Genomic DNA, 23,543 nt, shown 5'->3' on the forward strand with positions numbered 1-23,543 from the left:
AGCATGGCATCTTACAGACAGATGAAGGGCTGAAGTCGCCAAGAGCTCTACATCTTGATTCGAAGGCAGGCAGAAGGAGACTGGCTTCCAAGGACAGCCAGAAGGAGGGTCTCTTCCAGTCTGAGCAGAGCTGGAGCACTAGGAGACTTCAAAGCCCACCCCCACAGAGACACACTATCTCCAGCAAGGCCACACCTACTGTAACGAGGCCACATCTAATAGTGCCACTCCTTATGGGTCAAGCATAGTCGAACCACCATATTTACATTATTTTTTTAAAAAAAAATGTATGCTTAGTAGTGGTGGCAAATGCTTTTAATTCCAGCATTTGAGTGAGGGGCTGGAGAGATGGCTCAGTGGTTAAAAGTACTGACTACTCTTTTGAAGGTCCTGAGTTCAAATCCCAGCAAGCACATGGTGGCTCACAACCATCCATAATAAGATCTGATATTCTCTTCTGGTGTGTCTGAAGACAGCTACAGTGTACTAATATATAATAACAAATAAATCTTTGGGCTGGAGTGAGCAGAGGTCCTGAGTTTAATTCCCAGCAACCACATGATGGCTCACAACCATGTGCACATCTACAGTGTACTGATATATATAAAATAAATAAATCTTTAAAAAAGAGAGATAGAGAGAGGCAGAGTGAGTTCCCTGACATCCAGTGTAATATAGAAAAACAGTTAAAAAAATTTATTTATGGGGGGAGAGGATGGGGGAACTCATACCTCAGCTTGCTTGTGGAGGTCAGAGAAAAACGTAGGATTCAGTTCTCTCCTTCTACCATGGGACCCGGGAAGGATGGAACTTGTATCTTCATACTTGGCAGCAAGTGCCTTTACTCCCTTGAGCCATCTCACCGACCTTCAACATTACTTTTTTTTTTTTTTTGAAACAGGTTCTTTTTGTGTAGTTCTGGCTGTTCTAGCCTTGCAGACCAGGCTGGGTTTTGAACTCAATGATCTGCCTCACTAGTACTGAGGTTAAAGTTGTGTACACACCTGGCCCTTTATTACATTCTTGAGCTGTTGTTTGTTTGCTTTTTCGAGACAGGGTTTCTCTGTGTAGCCCTGGTTGTCCTGGAACTCACTCTGTAGACCAGGCTGAGGCTCGAACTCACAGAAACTCACCTGTCTCTGCTTCGTGAGTGCTGGGATAAAAGACTTGCGCCACCACGCTGAGCCGGTTAGGTTTTTCAACAATCCTACATATACTGCCCCTAAGCAGTATACAGTGTGGACTCCTATTATTAAATTTGACTAATTCTACACAAATACACACTACCCCACATTCCCAGGCTGCAGAGAAGGTATGCCTTATATTCAGCACTATACAAAAATTTGACAAGGAAGTTCGGAGGCCCTAGGGGTTGAGCTCAGTTTATCATAAGCCTAACAGCCTAGCTACACATCCACAAGCTACTTTTCTTTCTGGTGCTGGAAGCATCTGGCGGGCGTTGAGAGCACGAGCCTGGCGGATTTCTTTGGGGACCTGACCCGCGCAAACTGGGAGAGCTTGACGGAGGGGGGCGGGGCGGAAGGTGGAAAGGAACCTGCCCGGCAACTCATTATGTCATCCGGATCTGAGCTCCGATAGGTCCTACTCATTTACGTATTAGAGTCTGTTGTAGCCCAGTTTGGGGTCTAAAGAGACCTCTCGCGGACATCCAAAGACGTGCACTCAAGAGGAAGATAAAATCCCCACTCTCGAGTCCTACGAATTCCTGCAGACTCCTCCCACTTCCTAGAAGACCCGCCCTCATCGTTTCTTGCATAGTCCTCCCACTTCCTAGAAGATCCGCCTTCATCGTGCACCTCGGCTGTTGATTTGTTTTACTTCTGTGGACTCGGCCATCTGCTTGCCATGCCTGGCATTTCCCAGAAGCCCCAGCGCCGGGAAGGAGTTTGCAGCTGCTCGGTCATCGTGCGGCCCGACGCGAGCCCGCGCTGGTGTGCAGGCCCGTCTCTGTGCCTGGTCTCTGGTGTGAGGGTTTACGCGAGGCCCCTGCTTCGGTCCCCGGACTAGGCCGCAACCCCGGGCACCATGAAGCAGGAGGGCTCGGCGCGGCGCCGAGGCGCCGACAAGGCAAAGCCGCCGCCGGGAGGGGAACAAGAACCGCCGCCGCCTGCCCCCCAGGATGTGGAGATGAAAGAGGAGGCAGCAGCTGGGAGCGGCTCCACGGGGGAGGGAGACGGCAAGGCAGCCACGACCGAGCACTCCCAGCGAGAGCTGGACACTGTCACCTTAGAAGGTACGGGAGCCCACGTCGGGGTCGTGCCGCGATCACGGGTGACAGCGGCCAGGGTGATGCAACTTCTTGCTGGGACCTCTGCGTAGCCTTCACCTACCTCTGTTCCGTGTATTCGGTCAATGGGTCTGGGGTCAGAAGTGCCCGCCCAACCACCCTGACTCCCTCGACCCCAGCCGATGACCGAACCTATTCTCTAGTCTGCGCACTGCTCTCTTCCCACTCCCTGTCCTCATCTGGGGTTGCATCTTAGTCTCCTGAAGCCTCCTTCAGGAGTCTAAGTCTCCTGAAGTCTTTCTTCAGTCCTTGGATTCTAGCGCCTGTTATTGATAATGTAGAAATCAGCATTTGTATTTGTGTCTAAAGAAGCCAGGGTAACATTACACTGACCCCCTAGTTTAAGAGTTTATTAAGAAGGGTTCTGTACCTCTAGCCTCCTTTAGCAAATTCCCTCGGAGAGCCTTTCTACCTTGTATTGCTTCCTTACTTCTGGAATTAAAGCATCTAAACTGTCCCGGTGCACTTTTCCACTCTCCTAAGGTTCTTACCCCTCCTTTCCTAAAGAGTTCAGGCACATACACGCATTTACTTCTGAATTAATTAATTAATCCCCAACCCCCGATTCTTTCTCTTTTAGTTTATAATGCTTATCTGTGGCCCCGACTCCTATCTCCTATAAGCCAACACCAGAAGCCCGTTCTTAGGTTCCTATTGTCCCCTTGTCCTGCTTAAGTTGCTGTTTTACTTTTTCCCCACTTAGTATATCCTGTCTATGTTTGAAGTGGGTGCGATGAGACTTTTCAGGGTGATGTTCTGTAGTTTGTTCTCTCTCTCTCTCTCTCTCTCTCTCTCTCTCTCTCTCTCTCTCTCTCTCTCTCTCTCTCTCTCTCTCTCTCTCTCTCTCTCTCTCTCTCTCTCTCTTTCTCTCTCTCTCTCTCCTGCACGAGAAACTACTTAAAAACATAGTGCTAGGCCAAGTTATGTCCTGAGTGGTGCTTTGGAGCAAGTATGTATGGACTGCATCAACTCCCATTCTAAAGTTGACAGCAGGATCTGTATACAGTAAAGGTCTTCTTACCTGAAATAACAGATTCCAGTGGCAGAGATGGCACTCAGCATTGCCTGAGTGTGTGTGTGTGTGTGTGTGTGTGTGTGTGTGTGTGTGTGTGTGTGTGTTTGTATTCACTGTAGAAACTTTGGAACATGTGAGCATTTTAAGACAACAGGGAGAAAATTTCAGCCAGAGTTGACATGTTTCCCTGTGTATTTTCAAACTGTTCCATAACTGAAATCTCTGAAGTGCACAGTTTGGATCAGGGCATTAGTATGTAAAGATACTATCATTTTTTTTGCTTCATTTAACCCATCCATAAACATAGGGTTCAATTTATGGGAGAAGCATTTGTTGACTACTTAGTATAGTGATGGAGAGTATAAACTCCAGAATCTGTTTCCCTGTGTGTGGGTGAATTAATAGCATGAGCTGTTTTGTTGGGTTATTGTGAACATTGGAGCATATGAGCTGTGCCTAGCATGTGATATAAGTACACAGTGAGTCCTCCATACATAGTCACTGTAACTGTAACAGCTACTATTGCAGTGAGCCCTCCATCTATAATAGCTGTATCAGTTACTATGGCAGACACCATTGTTAAGTGGGCAGTGAGACTCAGAGAGGGTTCTCTTAATTGCTACACATTTAAGTTTTTCTTTTTCCTTGTTTCTTGCTCTTTAAAGTAGTTTTGAGGTCATCACTATTCCAAAGTTTTTAATCTACTTTTGTAACAAATGTAGCTTCCCAGAATTTGTACACCTAAATCAAAAAAATGTGTCTGAATTTAAATGTGTGTGTGTATGTGAGTGTGAGTATCTTACCTGCATGTTTGTAAATGCACCTGTGTGCAGTGCCTACCAAGGCCATGAGAGGTCACCTGATCCCCTGTAACTCAAGTTATAGACAGGTATGAGCCACCATGTGGGTGCTGGGAGTGGGACCTCTGGACAAAGCGGCTAGTACTCTTAACCACTGAGCCATATCCTCGGGCCCCAGTTCTAAAGTTTTTTATGTTGTCCTAAAAATATGATTTACAGCATAAATGTTTTTCCCTACTGTTTATGTTGCCATTCTTTTAATTATTGCTAATTTATTAGTATAAAAGTGGTTCCGGTTTTAGATCTTTGACTGCTACCAAAGCACAGTCCTCCTGTGTTTCAGTACTCTGCCATCCCTGATTGCCAGCATATCCACTTTTGTTTTGAAGTTATGGCAGTAGTTTCTCTTCCCTGGTTATATAAATTCTTTGTGAAATGAGATGTGAATCTGGTCATATTGTTCCATGTTTCTTTTCAGAAGGCTTTTTTGTAGTTACACTCATGGAGTGTTGTCTCTGTGTGAGATTTCTCCATTATTTACAAAGTCTTTCCGTGAGTTGAGCTCTGGTGAATCTCCATGAGTTTCTTCTACGTGGTTTCTCCACTGTTTTCTTTTCTAGGCCTTTCTGCTGTCCTCTGCCCTATCCCCTGCCCAGCTAGCTTTTTCCTTATTTCCTTGTTATGTATGAAAATTGGTGTGCCACATCCATAAATTTGCTTAACCCTATTGGGCCAAAAGGGGTGAATGTACATTCCAACCCTTTTCTAAGACATCCATGGAACTGTTCTCTCAGAGAGCTGGGGAAACCCAAGGAATTACAAGTAACATCTTTTTCCTCTCTGGTCCTCTACAGACATCAAAGAGCATGTGAGACAGCTAGAGAAGGCTGTTTCTGGCAAGGAGCCACGATTCGTGCTGAGGGCGCTGCGGATGCTGCCGTCCACGTCACGCCGCCTCAACCACTATGTTCTGTACAAGGCCGTGCATGGCTTCTTCACCTCCAATAACGCCACTCGAGACTTCTTGTTACCCTTCCTAGAAGAAGTGAGTGGGGCTAGCTTCCGATGTGTAATAGGATTTGCAGTGATCTTGAGTGTGCTGGCCTCCTCCTTAAGTCAAGACTTGTGTGAAACTATTGAGATCTTTATTGTACTCTATTGTTAGCCTCCTGACACTCCAGGAGAAGGACTGCCTTTAATTTTGTCTCCTCAGCCTCTGGCAAATTCTCTGTGTATATTAGAAAAACTCTGTTGATTGATCTGTCTCTCCCAGCCCATGGACACAGAAGCCGATCTGCAGTTCCGTCCTCGAACAGGAAAAGCTGCATCAGCACCCCTCCTGCCTGAGGTGGAAGCCTATCTCCAGCTGCTCGTGGTCATCTTCCTGATGAACAGCAAGCGCTACAAAGAGGTACCCAGGATGCAGTGGAAGTGATTAGCAAGCCCTACGGGCTCTGGGGGGAGATGGTCTCCAGGGATGAAGTAGAGGGGGTCACTGTGAACTCTTGTTTTCATCTCCCCAAGCCAGGCGTGGTGGTGCACGCCTGTGACCCCAATACTCAGATGCTGGGACAAAATACAAATTCAAGACCAGTCCAGGCTGCATAGTGTGATCATATCTCACATTTGCACAAAATAAACTTTCATAGATCTTTAAGAAATGATAGCCAATAGGTGGTGGTACATACCTTTAATCTCGAAACTTGAGAGACTGATGTAGGCATATTAACATAGGGTACATGCATATACCAATAAAAGTAATACTTTTTCAAAATTGTGGGGGGGGGGGGTTTGGTTTGGTTTGGTCTTTTTGTTTTGGTTTTTTCAAGGCAGGGTTTCTCTGTGTAGCCCCTGGCTGTCCTGGAACTCACTCTGTAGACCAGGCTGGTCTCGAACTCAGAAATCCACCTGCCTCTGCCTCCCAAGTGCTGGGATTAAAGGCATGCGCCACCACCGTCCGGCTTCAAAATTATATTTTTTAAGAAGCCAACTCTATGAGGTTAGAGAGGTGGTCCAGCTGTTAAGAGCACTGGCTACTGTTACAGAGGACCCAGGTTTGATACCCTGCACACAGGTGGCAGCAGTTCACAACCATAACTCCAGCTTCAGGAAATTCAACATTATTTTCTGGCATAGGCACCAAGCAGGCATGTGGTGCACTTAATATCATTCAGGCAAAACACTCATACACATAAGAGAAAAATAAAATGAAACTCTCTCACTTGTGGCCTGAAGCATGTCCAGTACGGGAGAGTGGATGCTTACCCTTCTCTGTAGCCTCTCGCCAGAGCACGCCATCTTGCTTGACATGCAAAAATGATAGGGCTTGCTGGGTGCTTGTGGCGCCGCCTTTAATCCCAGCACTGGTAGAGGCAGGTGGATCTCCGAGTTCCAGGCCAGCCAGGGCTACATAGAGAAGCCCTGTCTCAAGAAACCAAAAAAAGAAAAAACAAATGACGGGAGCCTCTCTTCCTGCTGTTTTTTTCTTTTTCACCACACTGTTTTGTTTGTTTTCTAGATAAAATCTGTCTTTTTACTATATAGAGTCGGTTTTACTATATATACGCAGAAGGGTTTTACTGTATATACACTGAAGGTTTGCAGCCATCAGCACTGACTCCAGGGACACATCCCTTGCTCCAGCACAGACACCATGCCTGCCGTCAGTTATTTGCCAGCCTCGGTTTTCCCACAAGCCACCAGTGTGCTTTCTGTCTCTTTGGAAGATTTGCTCCTTGCACTTAATACAAAGTTTAAAGATTATGCATGGGGAGATAGCATATCATGGGCCAGTGAGCACACCACTCTGTTGTTTAGCTGAAGGTGCAGCCTAGTACTTCCTGTGTGCTGGTTTTCGGCGAGCACTGTGTGCTGAGCTTACCTCAGTGATGTACTCTGTGGCCTGACTTGCTGCACTCTGGCAGATGGAATCACATTTTGTGACTGAATAGTAGTCTAATGAATATGTCTTACTTTGCTTATTGTTACTATTTTTTGTTTAGTTCTATTTCTTTTTTCGACATTGTCTTACTCTGGCCCAGCCTAGCCGCCCTCTGAATCTTCCTTCCTCATCCAAAAACAAGATTACAGGCCTACAGCACCACACTTGGTTATTTATACATTCTTCAGCTACCAAGAAATGCTGGGGTTATTTTAAATGGTGCAGATCTGAACATTTGTCTGTAGGCTTTTGTGTGCAGCTGTTTGCAGTTCTCTTAGATATGCACCTGGGAACAGAATTGCACGCTCGTGATGTTTCCTCTGTGACTTTTGGAGGCAGGACTTATCACTTGCTTCTCTTTTGCCTCCTGAACCCTACCAGGCACAGAAAATCTCTGATGACCTGATGCAAAAGATCAGTACTCAGAACCGCCGAGCCCTGGACCTTGTAGCTGCCAAGTGTTACTATTATCACGCCCGGGTCTACGAGTTCCTGGACAAGCTGGATGTGGTGCGCAGGTATGGGCAGTCAAGGTCTCCGTGGGATCAGAGCCCTGGTCAACACTTGGGCAGAGGTGTGGGTCTAGAGAGTATGGAGCTGGTGGGTGTGAGGGTCTGTGTTAGTCAGTGTTCTGTTGCTTGAGACACCATCACCAGGGCACCGTATGAAGGACAATATTTCATTGGGGGCTTACCTGGGATTTCAGAGGTTTTAGTCCATTATCATGAGAACATGCATGGGCTGGAGCAGTAACTAGGAGCTGTGTCCTTAACTGAGGGGTCACAGACTGGCATGGGCTTCTGAAACCTCAGTGATGTGCTTCCTCCAACAAGGCCACACCTTCTAATCCTAATCTTTCAGATCGTGCCCCTCCTGGTGACTAGGTGCTCAGATAACTGAGGCTGAGCCTGATAGACGTTCTGTTCAGACTGTCCAAGTGCCCAGCAGGCAACAAGGCTAACAGGGAACATACCCTGAGTTGCAGGGGTGGCAGCTCTGGGTGAATAGTGGGCTAGTCTCGGGCTCTAGAGAGCTGTCTGTCCCCTATCACCCACAGGAAGAGCGGATTGTACATGAATAAGAGAGGGAAGGACAGCTAGGGAGATTTTGGCTTTCTGTTCAAAATCTGCTACTGCCACCCCTAACCCTGCACCTCTAACCCCACCCTTGCGCCTCTAACCCTAGCCCTGCACCTCTAACCATACCACTGCACTCCTAACCCCACCCCTGCACCCTTTAGAAAAGTCCTCAGTAATTTCTCTCTCTAGGAGAGCTGGCCTGACCTTTTTTCCTCCTTCTCTCATGGCCTCAGTTCTCTACACTTCTCTACACTCCACCCCTCCCTCCTCGTCCTTGAGCATACCAGACATGCTTCCTTAGAGCCTGTACACGCTCCTCTCTGCCTGGACCCTCTCCTCATCTTCTTAAGTCCATCTTCCTTCCCTGCGGCCCATCTCGGTCTGTGGTGACCAAGCTGCCAGGCCTGGGCCAGTGAGATGCTTCAGTGGGTAAAAGTCCAAACCTGATTTCCATCTCTGAGATCCACATGGAAGAAGATGAAACCAAGTCCCAAAAGTTGCCCTCTGACCTCCAGATTTGTGTTATTGTTTGAGAGTGTGTGCGTACGCGCATTTTAACTTTTCTTTCTTTCCTTCTTTCTTTCTTTCTTTCTTTCTTTCTTTCTTTCTTTCTTTCTTTCTTTCTTTCTTTGTTTTTTAGGAATTACTTATTTTATGTATATGAGTGCACTATGCCTGTCTTCAGACACACCAGAAGAAGGCATCAGATCCCGTTACAGATGGTAGTGAGCCATCATGTGGTTGCTGGGAATTGAACTCAGGACCTCTGGAAGAGCAGTCAGTTCTTTTAACCACTGAGCCATTTCTCCAGCCCCACACATTTTTTTTAATGTAATAAATTTAAAAAACAAAAAAACAAACTTAAGTCCAGGGCCTATTGCTGCTGAATGGTTCAGTGCGTAAAGACATGGCTGCTGAGCTTCAGGACCTGAGTTTGAACCCTAGGACTTAAGCTTTGGACTGACAGAACCAACCCTACAGGTGTCCTCTGACCTTGTGTACACACTGTGGCTCTCATGTGCACAGATAAACATAATGTAAGGAAAAAATGGGCCAGAGATATGGCTCAGCTGCTCAGGCAGGCTCGCAACCCAAAGCACAGAGGAAAGCAAGGCTGCCACTCTTGCCTCCTGTGTCCCTGCCCTCTTCCCCTGATGTCCTCCTGGCTTCTGCTGCTGCTGCCTGTCCTGCCTAAACCACATACTTGGCCTAAGCACAAGTTTTGACTCTCTAGAACAGTGCCAGGCCATAATGAATATTTGTTAAGTAGGACAGCTCAGAATTGTAGTTGAGACTTTTTTATTGTTTGTTTTGGAGATGGGGTCTCTCTGTGTAACTCTGGCCATCCCAGAACAAGACAAGTAGACCAGGCTGCCTTCAGCCCCACAGAGGCTCATCTACCTCTGCCCCCTGGGTGCTGGGATCAAAGGTGTGCGACAACACGCTTTTGTTTGTTTGTTTGTTTGTTTGTTTGTTTATTTTTGAGGCAGGTTCACTGTGTCACCCTGAAACTCTTTGTAGATCAGGCTATCCTTAAGCTCATAGAGGCCTCTTGCCTCCCAAGTGCTGGGAGTAAAGGTGTGAACCACCAAGCCTGGCCTCGTTTTAAGAGTTTGACATCCCTTTGCCTTTCCTTCTCAAAGCTTCTTGCATGCCCGGCTCCGGACAGCCACCCTCCGGCATGATGCTGACGGACAGGCTACCCTTTTGAACCTGCTGCTTCGGAATTACCTCCATTACAGCTTGTATGATCAAGCCGAGAAGCTAGTGTCCAAGTCTGTGTTCCCTGAGCAAGCTAACAACAATGAGTGGGCCAGGTACCTCTATTACACAGGTAAGCAGGGGTCCCCACCCACAAAGCAGGAGATAGCTCAATCTCCTTGGTGCACACCTTTCAGGGTTGGTCCGTTTGGTACAGACGGCACTCATCCCAGATAGGCACGTGAGGGACCAGGTAACAGCTTGGGCCCGCACGTGGGATAATCTACAAATCATCAGGCAAGCAAGAGATGGCAGTATTCTCAAGCCCAGGTGTTTGCCCAAAGAGGGGTAGAGGCGGTCACAGTGGACTGCACCACCCTTTTGACCCACTCTCCTCCTGTCCCCCAGGGCGAATCAAGGCTATTCAGCTGGAGTACTCAGAAGCCCGGAGAACGATGACCAATGCCCTTCGGAAGGCTCCACAGCACACAGCCGTTGGCTTCAAACAGACGGTAAGCCACGGTTAGCTTGCCCCTCCCCTAAGGTTGCATCCCTGTGCTAGAGCCCAAGCTTCTTGATGCTTGAGCTCCTCTGCTGGCTTACGTTCAGATGAGTTTGAAGTGTTTCTGATTTCCAGCAATTCCCAGAACTCCGAACAATTCTCCTAGGCTTGGACTTGGGTCTCCTTGATAAACCCAGGGTTTTCCTTACTCCCTTAAATGCCTGTCTGATTCACAAAGCTGAGGGGCTTTTGTGTACATAAACCTTGGCCACTTCAGAGCCCTTGGACATAGAAGGTCTCTGGGTTGACTTTGATGTTGAGCACCATGAATGACAAGAAAGGATGTTTCAGAGAGGGAAGAATGTTGCCTCGAAGCATCGCGAGCCTATGGAAAGTCCCAGAGCGCATCTTTGGATCCCGTTCTTCAGCTCTCTAGCCTGTCCTATGTGCCTGCCTCAGAATGGTACCAGCCTCCATTGCACCCTTATCAGGGTGGATGAGCATTCTCAGTGATGGATCAGTGGGCTGGAGAGCATGGGATTTCTGTTCAGAAGTTCAGAGCGGGCCAGCTTGTTTTTAAAGAATAAGAAATCTTACATTTGAACTGGTTTTTGGAATATTAGTAGGATTTTCACACAAAAGAATTTCCAGGGATACAGGAGCAGCCTGGTAGATGGCTTACAATATAAGTCACACTAAAATTTCTTTTAAGAGGCAGCAGTGGTGGCACACAGTAATCCCTGTAATGGGAGGCTGACGCGGGAAGGTAGCAGGTAGGGGCCAGTCTGGACTGTATAGTGTAAGACCCTGTCTAGATCAACAAAAGGCACCACAGATACAGACAAGGAAAGAGTGCGTCACATGCTGGTGAATCTCCGTGGGGTGAATCTCAGAGAAGACTGAGGGGACATGTGTCCTTACAGTAGTGTCTGGGACAGGATGAAGCAGAGTTGGTCCTGAGTCTTGGCTAGTGTTCATTGATGAAGCATGCGACGATAGAAGGGGAATGTTTGGGTTTAAGGAGGGGGTTTGTGTGGTGTGTCATCTCCCTCTCCACCCCCAAAGCTTATTAAAATATAGATATAGCTGGGTATGGGAGACATAGCTGTACACCCAGGCACGTAGGAAGCACAAGCAGGAGCAGTGCAAGTTTGAGGCCAACTGTTGAAGTGTCTATAAAGAAATGTGTGGTGTGTCTGTATGTATCTGTATGCCTATCTCTTTCCCTCCTACATGCCCCCAAGACAGTTTCACTGTTTATCCCTGGTTAGCCTGGAGCTAACTGTATAGACCAAGCTAGCCTCTGCCTCCCAAATGCTAGGAGTAAAGATGGTGCCCCGCTCACTGCCCCAGTGTCTGCAGCGAACTGTTTCTGAGGTGCCATTAGCATCCACTAGTGCAGCAGCCACTCCTCCATAAACCTTAAAAGACATTCAGTTTGGAAGCAGATCTGGGAGGATTAGGAAGAGGGAGTGGGGATAAATATGATAAAAATATATTTTATGAAATTTTCAAAGAAATAAAATATAAATAAGCAAAAGCACATATGTTGAGCCAGGCTTCATGGTACATGTCATATTCCAGCAATGGGGAGCTGGGATACGGGATTGTTTCTAATTCTGTAACAAGTACAGGGTTAACCTGGGCTATATAACCTAGAGTGTATAAGGAAACCCTGTTGTTTTTTTTTAAAGATTTATTTATTTATTATTATATGTAAGTACACTGCATCTGTTTTCAGACACTCCAGAAGAGGGAGTCAGATCTCGTTATGGATGGTTGTGAGCCACCATGTGGTTGCTGGGATTTGAACTCAGGACCTTCAGAAGAACAGTCAGTGCTCTTAACCACTGAGCCATCTCTCCAGTCCCCAACCCTGGCTTTTTTGAAAAGGCAAACATAAATATGTTCCCTTTCCACTGCTGAGGTCCAAAGCCCACAAGTCTTACTGAACTAACATCAAAGTCGGGCTGGGCTGGGCTGGGCTGGGCTCTATTCTGAGATCCTGGGGAGAATCTGAAGGTTCTCTGTAAATACGAGCATTCTAAGGCACGCCAGTGCGCCGCTCCACCTCCACCCCACCCCCTCCCTCGTGCTTTTTGGTGTGTATATTGTCTGTCTGCGTCTGTGTGTGAGAGAGAAGGGGGGGGATCTCTCTCCAAGAACTCACATGTAGATAGGCTTGCTTCAAACTCACAGACATCCACCTGTCTCTGTTTCTTGAGTGCTAGGCTTAAGGGTGTGTGCTGCCACGGGGGGTGGGAGAGGCTGTTTGTCAGTGTGTGCCATGGGTTGGTGGGTTCCCACAAAGACCAAAGAGGGTATCAGATCCTCTTGAGCTAGAGTCCCAGGCAGTTGTGAGCCACCATGTGGGTTCTGGGAACCGAACACTGTCCCCTGCCAGAACAGCAGACATTAATTGCTGAGCAGTCGCTGTGACCTCTCTCCCTTTTAAATGTACTCAGTTTATGTGTAGTTTGCCTGCCTGCTGACTCTGCATCCCAGCCTGCCTCCCTTGTCCTCAGTATGTCTGTTCAGAGCCCAGGCATCGTTTTTCCCTTCCCCACCTATGTGCGCCCTGCCCACTGTGCTCTGTGTCATACCCCTGCAGGTGCACAAGCTTCTGATCGTGGTGGAGCTGCTGCTGGGAGAGATCCCAGACCGCCTGCAGTTCCGTCAGCCCTCCCTAAAGCGCTCCCTCATGCCCTACTTCCTTCTCACCCAAGGTAAGGCTGCTCCCACAGCCCTGCCCCATGGCCTGGTGTGTGTGTCCATTTATATCAGCTAAACCACTCTGTCCCCACACAGCTGTTAGGACAGGAAATCTTGCCAAGTTCAACCAAGTCCTGGATCAGTTTGGGGAGAAGTTTCAAACAGATGGGACCTACACCCTAATTATCCGACTGCGACACAATGTGATTAAGACAGGTACGGATTTGGATCTGAACAGGATGTAGATGCTCTCTTTCTGAGACGGGCAGCCTCGTGGGTTGGTGGGTGGTGACCTGTCCACGTCCTGAGGCCATCAGTGTTCCCCCCCAGGTGTGCGCATGATCAGCCTGTCCTACTCCCGGATCTCCCTGGCCGACATCGCCCAGAAGCTGCAGCTGGACAGCCCAGAAGATGCAGAATTCATTGTCGCCAAGGTGGGTTGGCTCAGGAGCCACAGTGGCCAAGGATATGACCTTCTTGCCCGTTATAGCGGGCAGAAGTAGGAGGGAATTTGCCAGAGGTTCAACAGTAACCCAGTCTCATTAGGAAATGCCAGTATGTAGCAAAGCCAGGAACTTGCCAGAAAGGAGAGTAAATCTGGGTGTGTGAGTGTTAGGACAGAGGGTCTGACCAGCACAAGTCTGACAGGAGGTGACCTTTCCTCCCTTTGGGAATCCACAGGCCATCCGGGACGGCGTAATTGAGGCCAGCATCAATCACGAGAAGGGATACGTCCAATCCAAAGAGATGATTGACATCTACTCAACCCGGGAGCCCCAGCTGGCCTTTCACCAGCGCATCTCCTTCTGCCTGGACATCCACAACATGTCTGTCAAGGTGAGAAGCCCTTGGCTACTGCCAGGATAGTCAGCATTACAACCCTCCCTCCCCCGGAGTCCTCAGGGATTAGTGCCCAGTTCCCAGCCAGTGTCTACAAACCACTGATGTACAGTGGGGCCACAGGGACTCAGCTAAGGCTCCATAGCCCTAGCCAGCAGGACTGTATGGATGTCACCGGGAAGGAGCAAGCAGGGTTCCAAGTTTGCTTGGTCCCCTCTTCCAAGCCTGTCTCTGCCTGTGAGACGTGTAAATTGCTGTCTGGCTACCCTGTGTCAGGAATTGCTGAGACTGAAGTCACTTCACCCTGTGGAGTACTTGGCCAGGCTTGCCTTTAGTTCCACAGAAGATTTAAGCCCTTCTCTGCCTGAGTTTGGTACTGTTCCCTCCTGGTCGTCTTCCTTACCCCGAGAGCCAGGGTGTTGCTGCCTGCCTTAAAATCTGGTAAAGCACACTGCAGACATGTGAGGCTCTTCGAGATCCAGCCCTTTCTGTCCTCACATTTAACGTCTGGTAGTATAAGAATCTACTTCTAAACTAGTGTGGTAATGGCCTTTAAACTCAGCACTTGGGGTGGAGGCAGGTAGATCTCAGGGAGTTCAAGGACAGCCAAGGCTATGTAGACCTGCCTTTACATAGGTAGCTACGTACGTAGGTAGGTAGGTAGGTAGGTAGGTAGGTAGGTAGGTAGGTAGGTAGGTAGGTAGGTAGGTAGATAGATAGATAGATAGATAGATAGATAGATAGATAGATAGATAGATAGATAGATAGATGATAGTATAGAATGGATGGATGGATGGATGGAGGGATGGATGGATGGATGGAGGGAGGGACAGATGGACAGACGGATGGACGGATGATCACTTCCCACCTAGACAGGAAGGAAGCCATGGCCCACCATGTTCAGACCCTGTCTGGGTATGGGAAGGCCTAGTGATCCCTGCTTCTCTTTCTCCACCTGCTGTTTTCAGGCCATGCGCTTTCCTCCCAAATCCTACAACAAGGACCTGGAGTCTGCAGAGGTGAGCAAGAATCAAGGGTGGACCTTTTCAAAATGGAAGCAGGGAAGGAGCTGGGGGCGGGGTGGCCCCTTCCTTGGGTGAAGCCCTCAGTCCCCTTCCTCACAGGAGCGGCGGGAGCGGGAGCAGCAGGACCTGGAATTTGCCAAGGAGATGGCGGAGGACGATGATGACAGCTTCCCCTGAGGCAGGGCCGGGGAGGGGTGGGCTGAGTGGAGACTGGCTTTTTGTCTTTTCCCTCGGGGGTCCCCTGTTCTCCGTTTCCCCACACATGGCTCACAGACTGCATATGTGCAGGGGTCAGGGATGCTGGGAGCCAACCATCCCCTTCTTGCTACCATGCCTCTCTGTAGCTGGTAACAATACCCTGTGGGCAGGAGAGTGGTTGGCAGTCTCCTGGAGTCAGGATCCTGCCTCATGGTGGTGTTGGTGGCAGGAGGGAACGGACAGAACCATGGATTAGGGTGTGGACTAGGGCCTGGAGTTTGGTACACGTTGGGTTCTATGTTTTTGAAGCTTCAATTATGATTTTTAAACAATAAAAAGTTCTCCAAAGCTCCTTGTACATGGTGTGAGTTACTATGTAGCACTTGCTTGACTGCACTGCTGGCAGGCCCACATGGCTTGGTTTTTCTTGGCATCTTAGCCCCAAGTGTGATCAGGATCCATCTGCAGGGGAAGAAGCCAAGGTGAGGTGAACTGAAGTCAGGAGGCTGCAGGCTTGGGGCTCTCACGTATTGGGTAGATTGATGAGTGCCTTAGACTTCTGTGCTCCTGTCATCAAGTAAAGAACTAGACTCTGGCCTCCTGGCTCTTCAAGTCGGGAGCCTAAACTTCCCAGAGGCTCCAAGGGGCAAACAGAATGGGAATAGAAGTCAGTTGACAGAGTATTTGCCAAACATGCATAGAATCTTGATTTGATTACCAGAACTACACAAACCAGGCTTGATAGTGCAAGCCTGTTACCTAGCATGGGATCAGGAGTAAGACCAAACTGAGCTACATGAGACTCTGCCTCAGAAAAGTCCAAAATGAGCAACTGACCTCAAGTGCTGTACACAAGAGAGCAAAGCCTGGCAGGGTGAGAACAGTGCCCAACGGCTCTGTGTTGTGGGAGATGGCTGAGGACAAAGAATTGGGGATCAGGATGGTGCTCCCCAGCTCCTCAGCCAATCCCAGCTGCACATGGCAAAAGTCCCACCACTGATGACAGTGGCCTGCTGGGTCAGTGCAGTTAGGCCTGTGTTCCTGGATTGCTGCACTGACCCTCTGTCCCTGCTGAGCTCTCCATCACCTGAGATACCTGGCACTCCGCCTCTTGCTTTCCAGCCTGTCTGCCTGACAGTGTAGATCTGTGTTCCTTCTCAGGGCCACCTAGTCATGTTTTTCTGAGCAGTGGTTGGTGGGAAAGCCTTGTCTTGCCAGCCTGTCTGTAGGCTCCTGAAGAGATGGGCTTTCCATGGCCACCCCAGTGCCTGGCATGATATTCAGGCTGGCTAAAGTATTATTCGTTGGGGGAGTACACACTGACCCACCTGGGCAGCCTCAGATTTCACTCCACAGGGTTTGGCCTTTGTTTTGGTTCCTGATCCCAGCCCTGGTCACAGTGACCCAGCATTGTTACCTCCAGTGCCACCCTAGTGCCATAAAATGCCTGAAGGTGCTTGCTTCTATGAGATGGGACTCCCTCCAGCCCTGCACTCTTGTAGATCTTATCTGTCTCCAAGTTGTTCGTGCCTGAAGTGTTCTATAGTTTTGGTTTTTGAGGCAAAGTTCATGGTTGGCTGGAAACTGACTACACAGAACAGTCTGGCCTTAAAATTTCAGATAGCAAGGAGGTTGACGACAAAGAAAAAAAAAAAAGGCTCACAGATTCAAGAAGAGGAAGAACCAGGACGTCTTAGCAAATTACCCAACTTTCTGGAACGGTGTCAACTCTCCAAGTCCTAAACTCGCCAAACCAAGAAAAGGGTTACTTTGGATCAAGTGGTAACCATAAGCTTGTACTTACTGGGCATTACCAGGGCATTACCCTGGATGCTGGGCAGGAGAGAAAGCAATAGGCCACTGTGCTTGCTATACATACAACTGCATCATAGGCTCAGATTATATAGTATGAAAAGGGAAAAAAAATGCTCATTTAAAGATAATGGGCAAGGTGAAAAAGATGGCTCAGTGGTTAAGAGAGCTTGTTGCTTTTGCAGAGGACCTGGCTCATCACTATGCACAATGACAGTCCCAAGGGATCCAGTGCCCTTACTGACACAGAATACGTACACATACATGTATAGAAGGGAAATACTAATATACATATGTAAATATATATTTTTAATTAAGCCAGGGATGTAGCTCAGGGTAGGGTGCGGGCTTACCATGCCAGAGGCCCTGGGTTCAGCCCCAAGCCTTGAAAAAAAAATCTGAGCCTTTAGTGGAGTTGACAACAAGGGCTTCTGCAGCCAGCCTCTCATGAACCACCCTGGCCTCTGAGCTTCTTCAGTTTAGCCCCACTCAGCCCTGTGCGATTTGTCCAGGGAAAGAAGCTATTGCTCTTTGATCTCCCCGCCCCCCCAACTCCATCATATAGCCCAAGCTAGCCACACACTTGCTACCTAGCTAAGGATGAACCTGAGCTTGTTTTTATTAGCATATACTAATTACACATAATTACAGGATCCACTGTGACATTTCCATAGAGTACATGTAACGTATTTTGACCATATTAGCTCCTCATTACTCCTCACTTCCTTCCTGCTGGTCCTCCTCCTCCTCACAGCCAGTTCCCTGTCTCCTCTCTTGTGTTTTGGTAATCAATGAACTTCCTTGGGGTTCTTTTTTGTTGTTGTTGTTGTTGTTTCAAGAAGAGTTTTTCTCCATGTAGCCCTGGCTGTCTTGGAGCTCACTCTGTAGACCAGGCTGCCCTATAACTCAGAAATCTACCTCCTGGAATTAAAAGCATGCACCACCAGCATCCAGCTCAAGGTTCTTACAATAACATGGAGGAGTTATTAGAAGCATGGGTAACTTGCTATGGCTACTGAAGAAAAAGTCTCTTCTTTCTCCAGTGACCATAAGCTGCTTATAAATCTCCCCAGGGTGGGGGTGAGGGTGGGGGTCTCCTTTAGGAAACCGTCACACAGGCCATGCCTCTTAAGAAATCTGCTGCTGGTGAGGTGTGTCGGCTGCACAGCTCCTTCCTCCAGTCCTGCATTCTTTCTGTTCTCATCCACAATGCTCACTGGGCTGTGAGAGGGTGATACGGCTCTCTCACTAATGGCTAAGCATCCAGCAGTCACTTCTCAGCGCTTTGACCACTACAAAAAGAAGCTTCTCTGACCAAAGCTGACAAGCTATGACAGTAATAAACATCCTTATTCAGATGGTGACTGGACAACACATCATGTCTATTTATCAGAACAACAGCACTAGCTTCCCTCCTGGGTCCCATGACTTCTCAGACATAGACACTGACCACGATTATAGCACTAGAATGGTTTTCCATCCTATGGAATAGGCCTCAAATTCAATTGGGAAGATACTGAATACCCCTATAAATAAGCCACTGTTGCATGCCAGAGGCCCTGGGCTCAGTAGTGCAACGTTCAGACTCCATAGCCAAGTAAGACATTGTATGGCAATTCTCTTAGCATCCTACATACGCTCTGAGGTCCAGCCAGCAAGGAAGAAGCTCTGAGATAACTTCCGGCTTGATCTCTCTATGCCCTGTGCCCAAGCTTGTGGTGTCGTTGGCAACAGAGTCTTACCACTGAGTTCTGGTTAGCAACTGGCAGCAGTGATGATTGATTACACTATATTGGGGGCCTCAAGGCCCCTCTCTAGCCAGGTCTGGTTCTGACCCTCTCACCTCTATTTCCCAAGTGCTGGGATGACAGGCGTGTGCCACCATGCCTGTTTTATGCAGGGTTAGATGTAACCCAGAGCTTTGTCCATGCCAGGCAAGTACTACATCAATTAAGCTACATTCTAAATGCTGCCCTCTGGTCTTTGTTCTCCACTCTCCGAGGTACACTCTAGCTGGTTGGGGCACTAGAACAAAGGGGGCTTGGGAAGATCATCTCTGAGTTCTGAGACCCCAGATGAGACCTTTTGCTTCATCAAGGCCACCCCTTGTCTGCGGCCCACCAACTGGCAAACAGGACAAAATGACAGTGGCAAATGATCCCAGCATCCCCACCACCCCCAATACCGTGGCTCCCACCCTTCCTAATACTGAACCCTTTAATCCAGTGCCTCATGCTGTGGTGACCCCAAACATAAAACGATTTCATTGCTACTTCATAACTGTAATTTGCTAATGTTATGACTTATAATATAAATATCTGATATGCAAGATGTCTATCTGATATGTGACCCCTGTCAGGGTCTTGAGTTTGTGACATATGAGGTAGGCAGCTGTTGCCAGTTAGCATGTTTTAAGAATAAAATCTCACCAAGCGGTGGTGGCACATGCCTTTAATCCCAGCACTTGGGAGGCAGAGGCAGGTGGATTTCTGAGTTCAAGGCCAGCCTGGTCTACAGAGTGAGTTCCAGGACAGCCAAGGCTACACAGAGAAACCCTGTCTCAAAAAAGAATAAAATCTCAAACAAACAAACAAACAAACAAACAAAAACAAACAAACAAACAAAAAAGAATGAAATCTCACTAGGCAGTGGTGGCACATGCCTTTAATCTCAGCATTTGGGAGGCAGAGACAGGGGGATTTCTGAGTTCAAAGCCAGCCTGGTCTACAGAATGAGTTCCAGGACAGCCAGGGCTGTTGAGACAGAGAAAACCTGTCTTGAAAAACCAAAAAGGAAAAAAAAAAAATCCAAAACAAAAAACAAAAAACCAGAATGGAAATCCCTTGCCCTGCCCTCTCAAGCAGAGAGGACATGTCGTTAACACCCATGATGTCTGTGGCCACCAGAGGGCAGCCTAGTCCCAGAGATGGCTCCGCCCCATCAGGTATGCCTCAACATCAAAAAATGTCTATATTCCTTGGCCCAAAAGGTGGGGGTGAAATAGTTCAGAAAGTACCCAGCTTGAGATGCCACCAGTCAGACAAGGGATCCCGTCCTCCTTTTTAGGCAGTAAAACCCTGTTGGGAGAGACTGGGATGTCCCTGTAACTCTACTACCCATGATTGGGCAAGGCATTTCCCTTTCTGGCCCAGTTCACCGGGTTGAAAACACCGAAAGGTCTCTTCCAGAGCTAACACTGGACAGAATTCTAGGATTGGAGATGCAGCTTCTCCTTTCTCACCCCAGCCTGCGTCTACTCAAGCCAGCTCACGGGACCGCTACATGATGAGCAGAGATCATCGGGACACTGCATGTCCCAGCCCCTGACACCAGATGCCCTAGACTCGGCTACATCGAGGTAATCTGCCAAGGGAAGCAAAAAGGCAAGGTCAGGTGAGCAAGGAGCCCCAAAGGGTCTTGATTCATTCAAGGCAGACATCCGGTTTCCTCTGCCTCTCTGCCAGGATCCAGGGGCTTAATGAAATGAGTCATAATGGGGGGTATTGGGGAGTTCCCAGCTAATCAGCCTGGGACAGAATGGCCTGAATGCTGGACCATTTTGTTTTTACCCAAATATGGGGCAGGCGCAGACAGTAAGACCCTATCTAGGGTGTGCAGGAGACAGCCACCTGAAAGCTTATGGGCCTTAAGTGAGGACAGGTTCTTCCTTCTCTCTTGGAATGTTTGTCCCAGGTATGAGTGACTTGAGAATCACAAATGAAGGGCAGAGGGGGCTACCCAAGCATGTCTGCCAGAGGATGGAGAGGCTAGAGCAGTCTTGATCTGGGGGCCTGTCCCTTCCCCAGGGCCTGAGTTCCCTGCTATCCCCTCCAGGGTTTCACCAGCCTTGTTGGACAACTCAGATCCAACACCCTGCAGCAATTCAGGCCTGGGTGTGGCTGGAAGAGAGGAAGAGAGTTTGAGGGGGGGACACGACGTCAAGGAAGGAACAGAGATTCCCCGATTTCACAAAAACTTTCGCAAACAACTTTTCCCCAACCCCCTGCATTGTCCTGGGCGATCAACAAATTTGCATAAATCCTGGGAAGTTATTACTAAGCCTGAGTTGCCCCAGCCCCAGGTAATTTCCTCCCGGGGCCTTGATGGGTTTATGTATAAAGGCCCCCTGGAGCTGGGCCCTGGCAGAGGCCAGAGCTGCAGCCCAGATCACCCAGAATCCATGGCTCAACTTTCTGCCCAGAGGCACATGAAGCTAAAGGGTGAGTGCCCCGGTTACCTGCCCTGGGTGTGGAATAGAGGGAGGTTGGAGCAACAAGTGCCTCAGACTCCTCTGTTTGCTCCCAGTCCTACAGCTGCTGCTGTGGCACAGTGTACTATGGTCAGGACAAGAGGCCATTCCCGTGGTCACTGTCAGCTCTCTGCCACCATCCCTGCCTTTGCCCCGAAGCTTCCTGCTTAAGTCCTTGGAGCAAGTGAGGAAGATTCAGGCCAGCAGCTCAGCGCTGCTGGAGCAGTTGGTGAGTAGGGTTGCCTTGTGACAGGTGCGGAGGGAAGGACTTGGGGGCGGGGGAGATGGGAGCACAAATGGGAAGAGGGCAGGCTAGGGACACACATTTGCCTTGTGTGCACACCCTCAGAATACTGACAGAAACAGTGAGGAAGGGAACACGGGGCACGAAGGGCACAGGGAAGAAAATGAGTAGAGACCTCTGGATGAGACAGTCCTTAGGGTCCCTAGGAAGGTAGGGAGCTGAGAAACCAGGTGGATGGAGAATTCAGAGGACTTGAGCTGGAAAAGCGGCCTGGCTCAGGTGAGCACCTTCAGTATCCTTCCATCTACAGTGTGCCACCTACAAGCTGTGTCACCCCGAGGAGCTAGTACTGCTGGGCCACTCTCTGGGTATCCCGAAGGCTCCCCTGAGCAGCTGCTCCAGCCAGGCCCTGCAGCAGGTGAGTATTTGCAGGAGACGAGGAGGAGGAGGAGGAGGAGGAGGAGGAGGAGGAGAAGGAGGAGGAGGAAGAAGAGGAGGAGGAAGAAGAGGAGGAGGAAGAGGAGGAAGAGAAGGAGGAGGAGAAAGGGGAGGAGGAAGAGGAGGAAGAGGAGGAGGAGGAAGAGGAGGAGGAGGAGGAGGAGGAGGAAGACGAGGAGGAAGAGGAGGAAGAGGAGGAAAAGGGGCTACAGCCCAGTATTTGGGCTCCTGAAGAGATGGGGTATTCCAAGGCATATTGCCTAACCCTCCCATTGTCCCCAGACAAAGTGCCTGAGCCAGCTCCACAGCGGGCTCTTCCTCTACCAAGGTCTCCTGCAGGCCCTATCGGGCATTTCCTCTGAATTAGCCCCCACTTTGGATTTGCTTCAGCTGGATGTTGCCAACTTTGCCACCACCATCTGGCAGCAGGTGAGTACCATCTGGAGGGGGTCCCAGCAGCATGCCAGGGCACCTGGAGACTCTGTTTTCAGAGGCCTGTTTTATGGGAAGACACCCCTCACCCCCTAGCCCACTTTCTTCAGGCTGAGAGATAGACTGTCTAGAGCCAGACTGGGTCAGAATCTCGCTTCTACTGTTAATGAGCCCCACAGGCCAGCTTACCCGCTCCCCAGACCTCCCTCACCTCAAGGAAGGACTGATCCCTGACTTCATCTCCTCCCCACAGATGGAACGCCTAGGAGTGGCCCCTCCTGTGCAGCCCACTCAGAGCACCATGCCAGCCTTCACTTCTGCCTTCCAGCGCCGGGCAGGAGGTGTCCTGGCCACTTCATACCTACAGAGCTTCCTGGAGATGGCTCACCATGCTCTGAGCCACTTGGCCTAGACCTGAGGAGAAAGCTTTCCAGATAGTCTATTTATCTCTATTTAATATTTATGTGTATTTAAGCCTACTATTTAAAGACAAAGAAGAGATAATGGAGCTCTAAGCTTCTAGATGATTCTTTCCACTTCCGAGTTTTGTTCTCCTGCTTGGAGCAGAGAGAGAAGACTCCTGTGTCCTCCTGTGGAGGCCAGGGAAGGAGATAGGTAAATACCAAGTATTGATTCCTGCCGCTGCTCCAGGCACCCAGTTCTGTGGTGGCACCCAAAAAAAAAAAAAAATCACAGTGAGCCCTGCCGTGCTGAGGCACCTGTCTCAGGAGCCCAGGCAGCATCTGCTCTCCCTTCCGGGGGACAAGACATCCCTGTTTAATATTTAAACAGCAGTGTTCCCAAACTGGGTTCTTACATCCCTTGCTCTGGTCAACCAGGTTGCATGTTTTCCTGTCCCCATTGGAATGAAGTCCCTAAAGAAACAGTGGTGGCAAGGTTTGGCCCTGGAATTGACTGGATTCTTTTTTAGGGCCTTGCTGGCCTGGAAGTGGGAGTATGGGAGGGAAAAAGCAAGAGGAAGCCTGTGCGGGGTGTGTGGCATGGAGGGAGGCCTCCTTGTCCACCCTTCCTCTCCACCCCACTTGTGGATAATAAAGTGTTCGTGCCCAGTACATGTTTTTCTTCTTCCTTCTTGGGTTTGGCTAATGCCTGGCCAGGGGCTGGTGAATGGCAGGAGGGGCCAGATAGAGAAGGTGCTGGGAGGAGATGGGGTGGCCTGGCTTACCCTGACCAATCCTATTCAGTAGAGTCTTGAGTTATGTGATAGGGACACAGCACTAAAAATG

General features: G+C 49.0%; 2 protein-coding genes across 2 annotated transcripts; both read left to right on the forward strand.

Moving 5' to 3' along the window:
* The first annotated feature begins 1,865 nt into the window (after window positions 1-1,865).
* Window positions 1,866-15,469, forward strand: Psmd3 (proteasome 26S subunit, non-ATPase 3). The gene is made up of 12 exons (XM_031352733.1): window positions 1,866-2,254; window positions 4,978-5,168; window positions 5,397-5,534; window positions 7,446-7,582; window positions 9,787-9,977; window positions 10,253-10,356; window positions 12,958-13,072; window positions 13,155-13,274; window positions 13,389-13,492; window positions 13,740-13,895; window positions 14,867-14,917; window positions 15,023-15,469. Exons 1-12 carry the CDS (start codon window positions 2,047-2,049, stop codon window positions 15,098-15,100), a joined length of 1,593 nt encoding a protein of 530 aa, XP_031208593.1. The 5' UTR covers window positions 1,866-2,046; the 3' UTR covers window positions 15,101-15,469.
* A 5,523-nt stretch (window positions 15,470-20,992) lies between these two features.
* Csf3 (colony stimulating factor 3) lies at window positions 20,993-22,964 on the forward strand. The gene is made up of 5 exons (XM_031352870.1): window positions 20,993-21,153; window positions 21,239-21,411; window positions 21,737-21,844; window positions 22,147-22,293; window positions 22,550-22,964. Exons 1-5 carry the CDS (start codon window positions 21,045-21,047, stop codon window positions 22,706-22,708), a joined length of 696 nt encoding a protein of 231 aa, XP_031208730.1. The 5' UTR covers window positions 20,993-21,044; the 3' UTR covers window positions 22,709-22,964.
* Window positions 22,965-23,543: the final 579 nt, after the last annotated feature.

Source organism: Mastomys coucha, unplaced genomic scaffold (assembly GCF_008632895.1).
Source record: "Mastomys coucha isolate ucsf_1 unplaced genomic scaffold, UCSF_Mcou_1 pScaffold5, whole genome shotgun sequence".
Lineage (NCBI taxonomy): Eukaryota > Metazoa > Chordata > Mammalia > Rodentia > Muridae > Mastomys > Mastomys coucha.

Coding starts and splice junctions, on each gene's coding strand:
- Psmd3 (XM_031352733.1), top strand. CDS start 2,047: ATGAAGCAGGAGGGCTCGGCGCGGCGCCGAGGCGCCGACAAGGCAAAG. Junction 9,978..10,252: donor CAGGTACCTCTATTACACAG/GTAAGCAGGGGT, acceptor CCTGTCCCCCAG/GGCGAATCAAGGCTATTCAG. Junction 14,918..15,022: donor AGGACCTGGAGTCTGCAGAG/GTGAGCAAGAAT, acceptor CCTTCCTCACAG/GAGCGGCGGGAGCGGGAGCA.
- Csf3 (XM_031352870.1), top strand. CDS start 21,045: ATGTATAAAGGCCCCCTGGAGCTGGGCCCTGGCAGAGGCCAGAGCTGC. Junction 21,412..21,736: donor CAGCGCTGCTGGAGCAGTTG/GTGAGTAGGGTT, acceptor TTCCATCTACAG/TGTGCCACCTACAAGCTGTG. Junction 22,294..22,549: donor CCACCACCATCTGGCAGCAG/GTGAGTACCATC, acceptor TCCTCCCCACAG/ATGGAACGCCTAGGAGTGGC.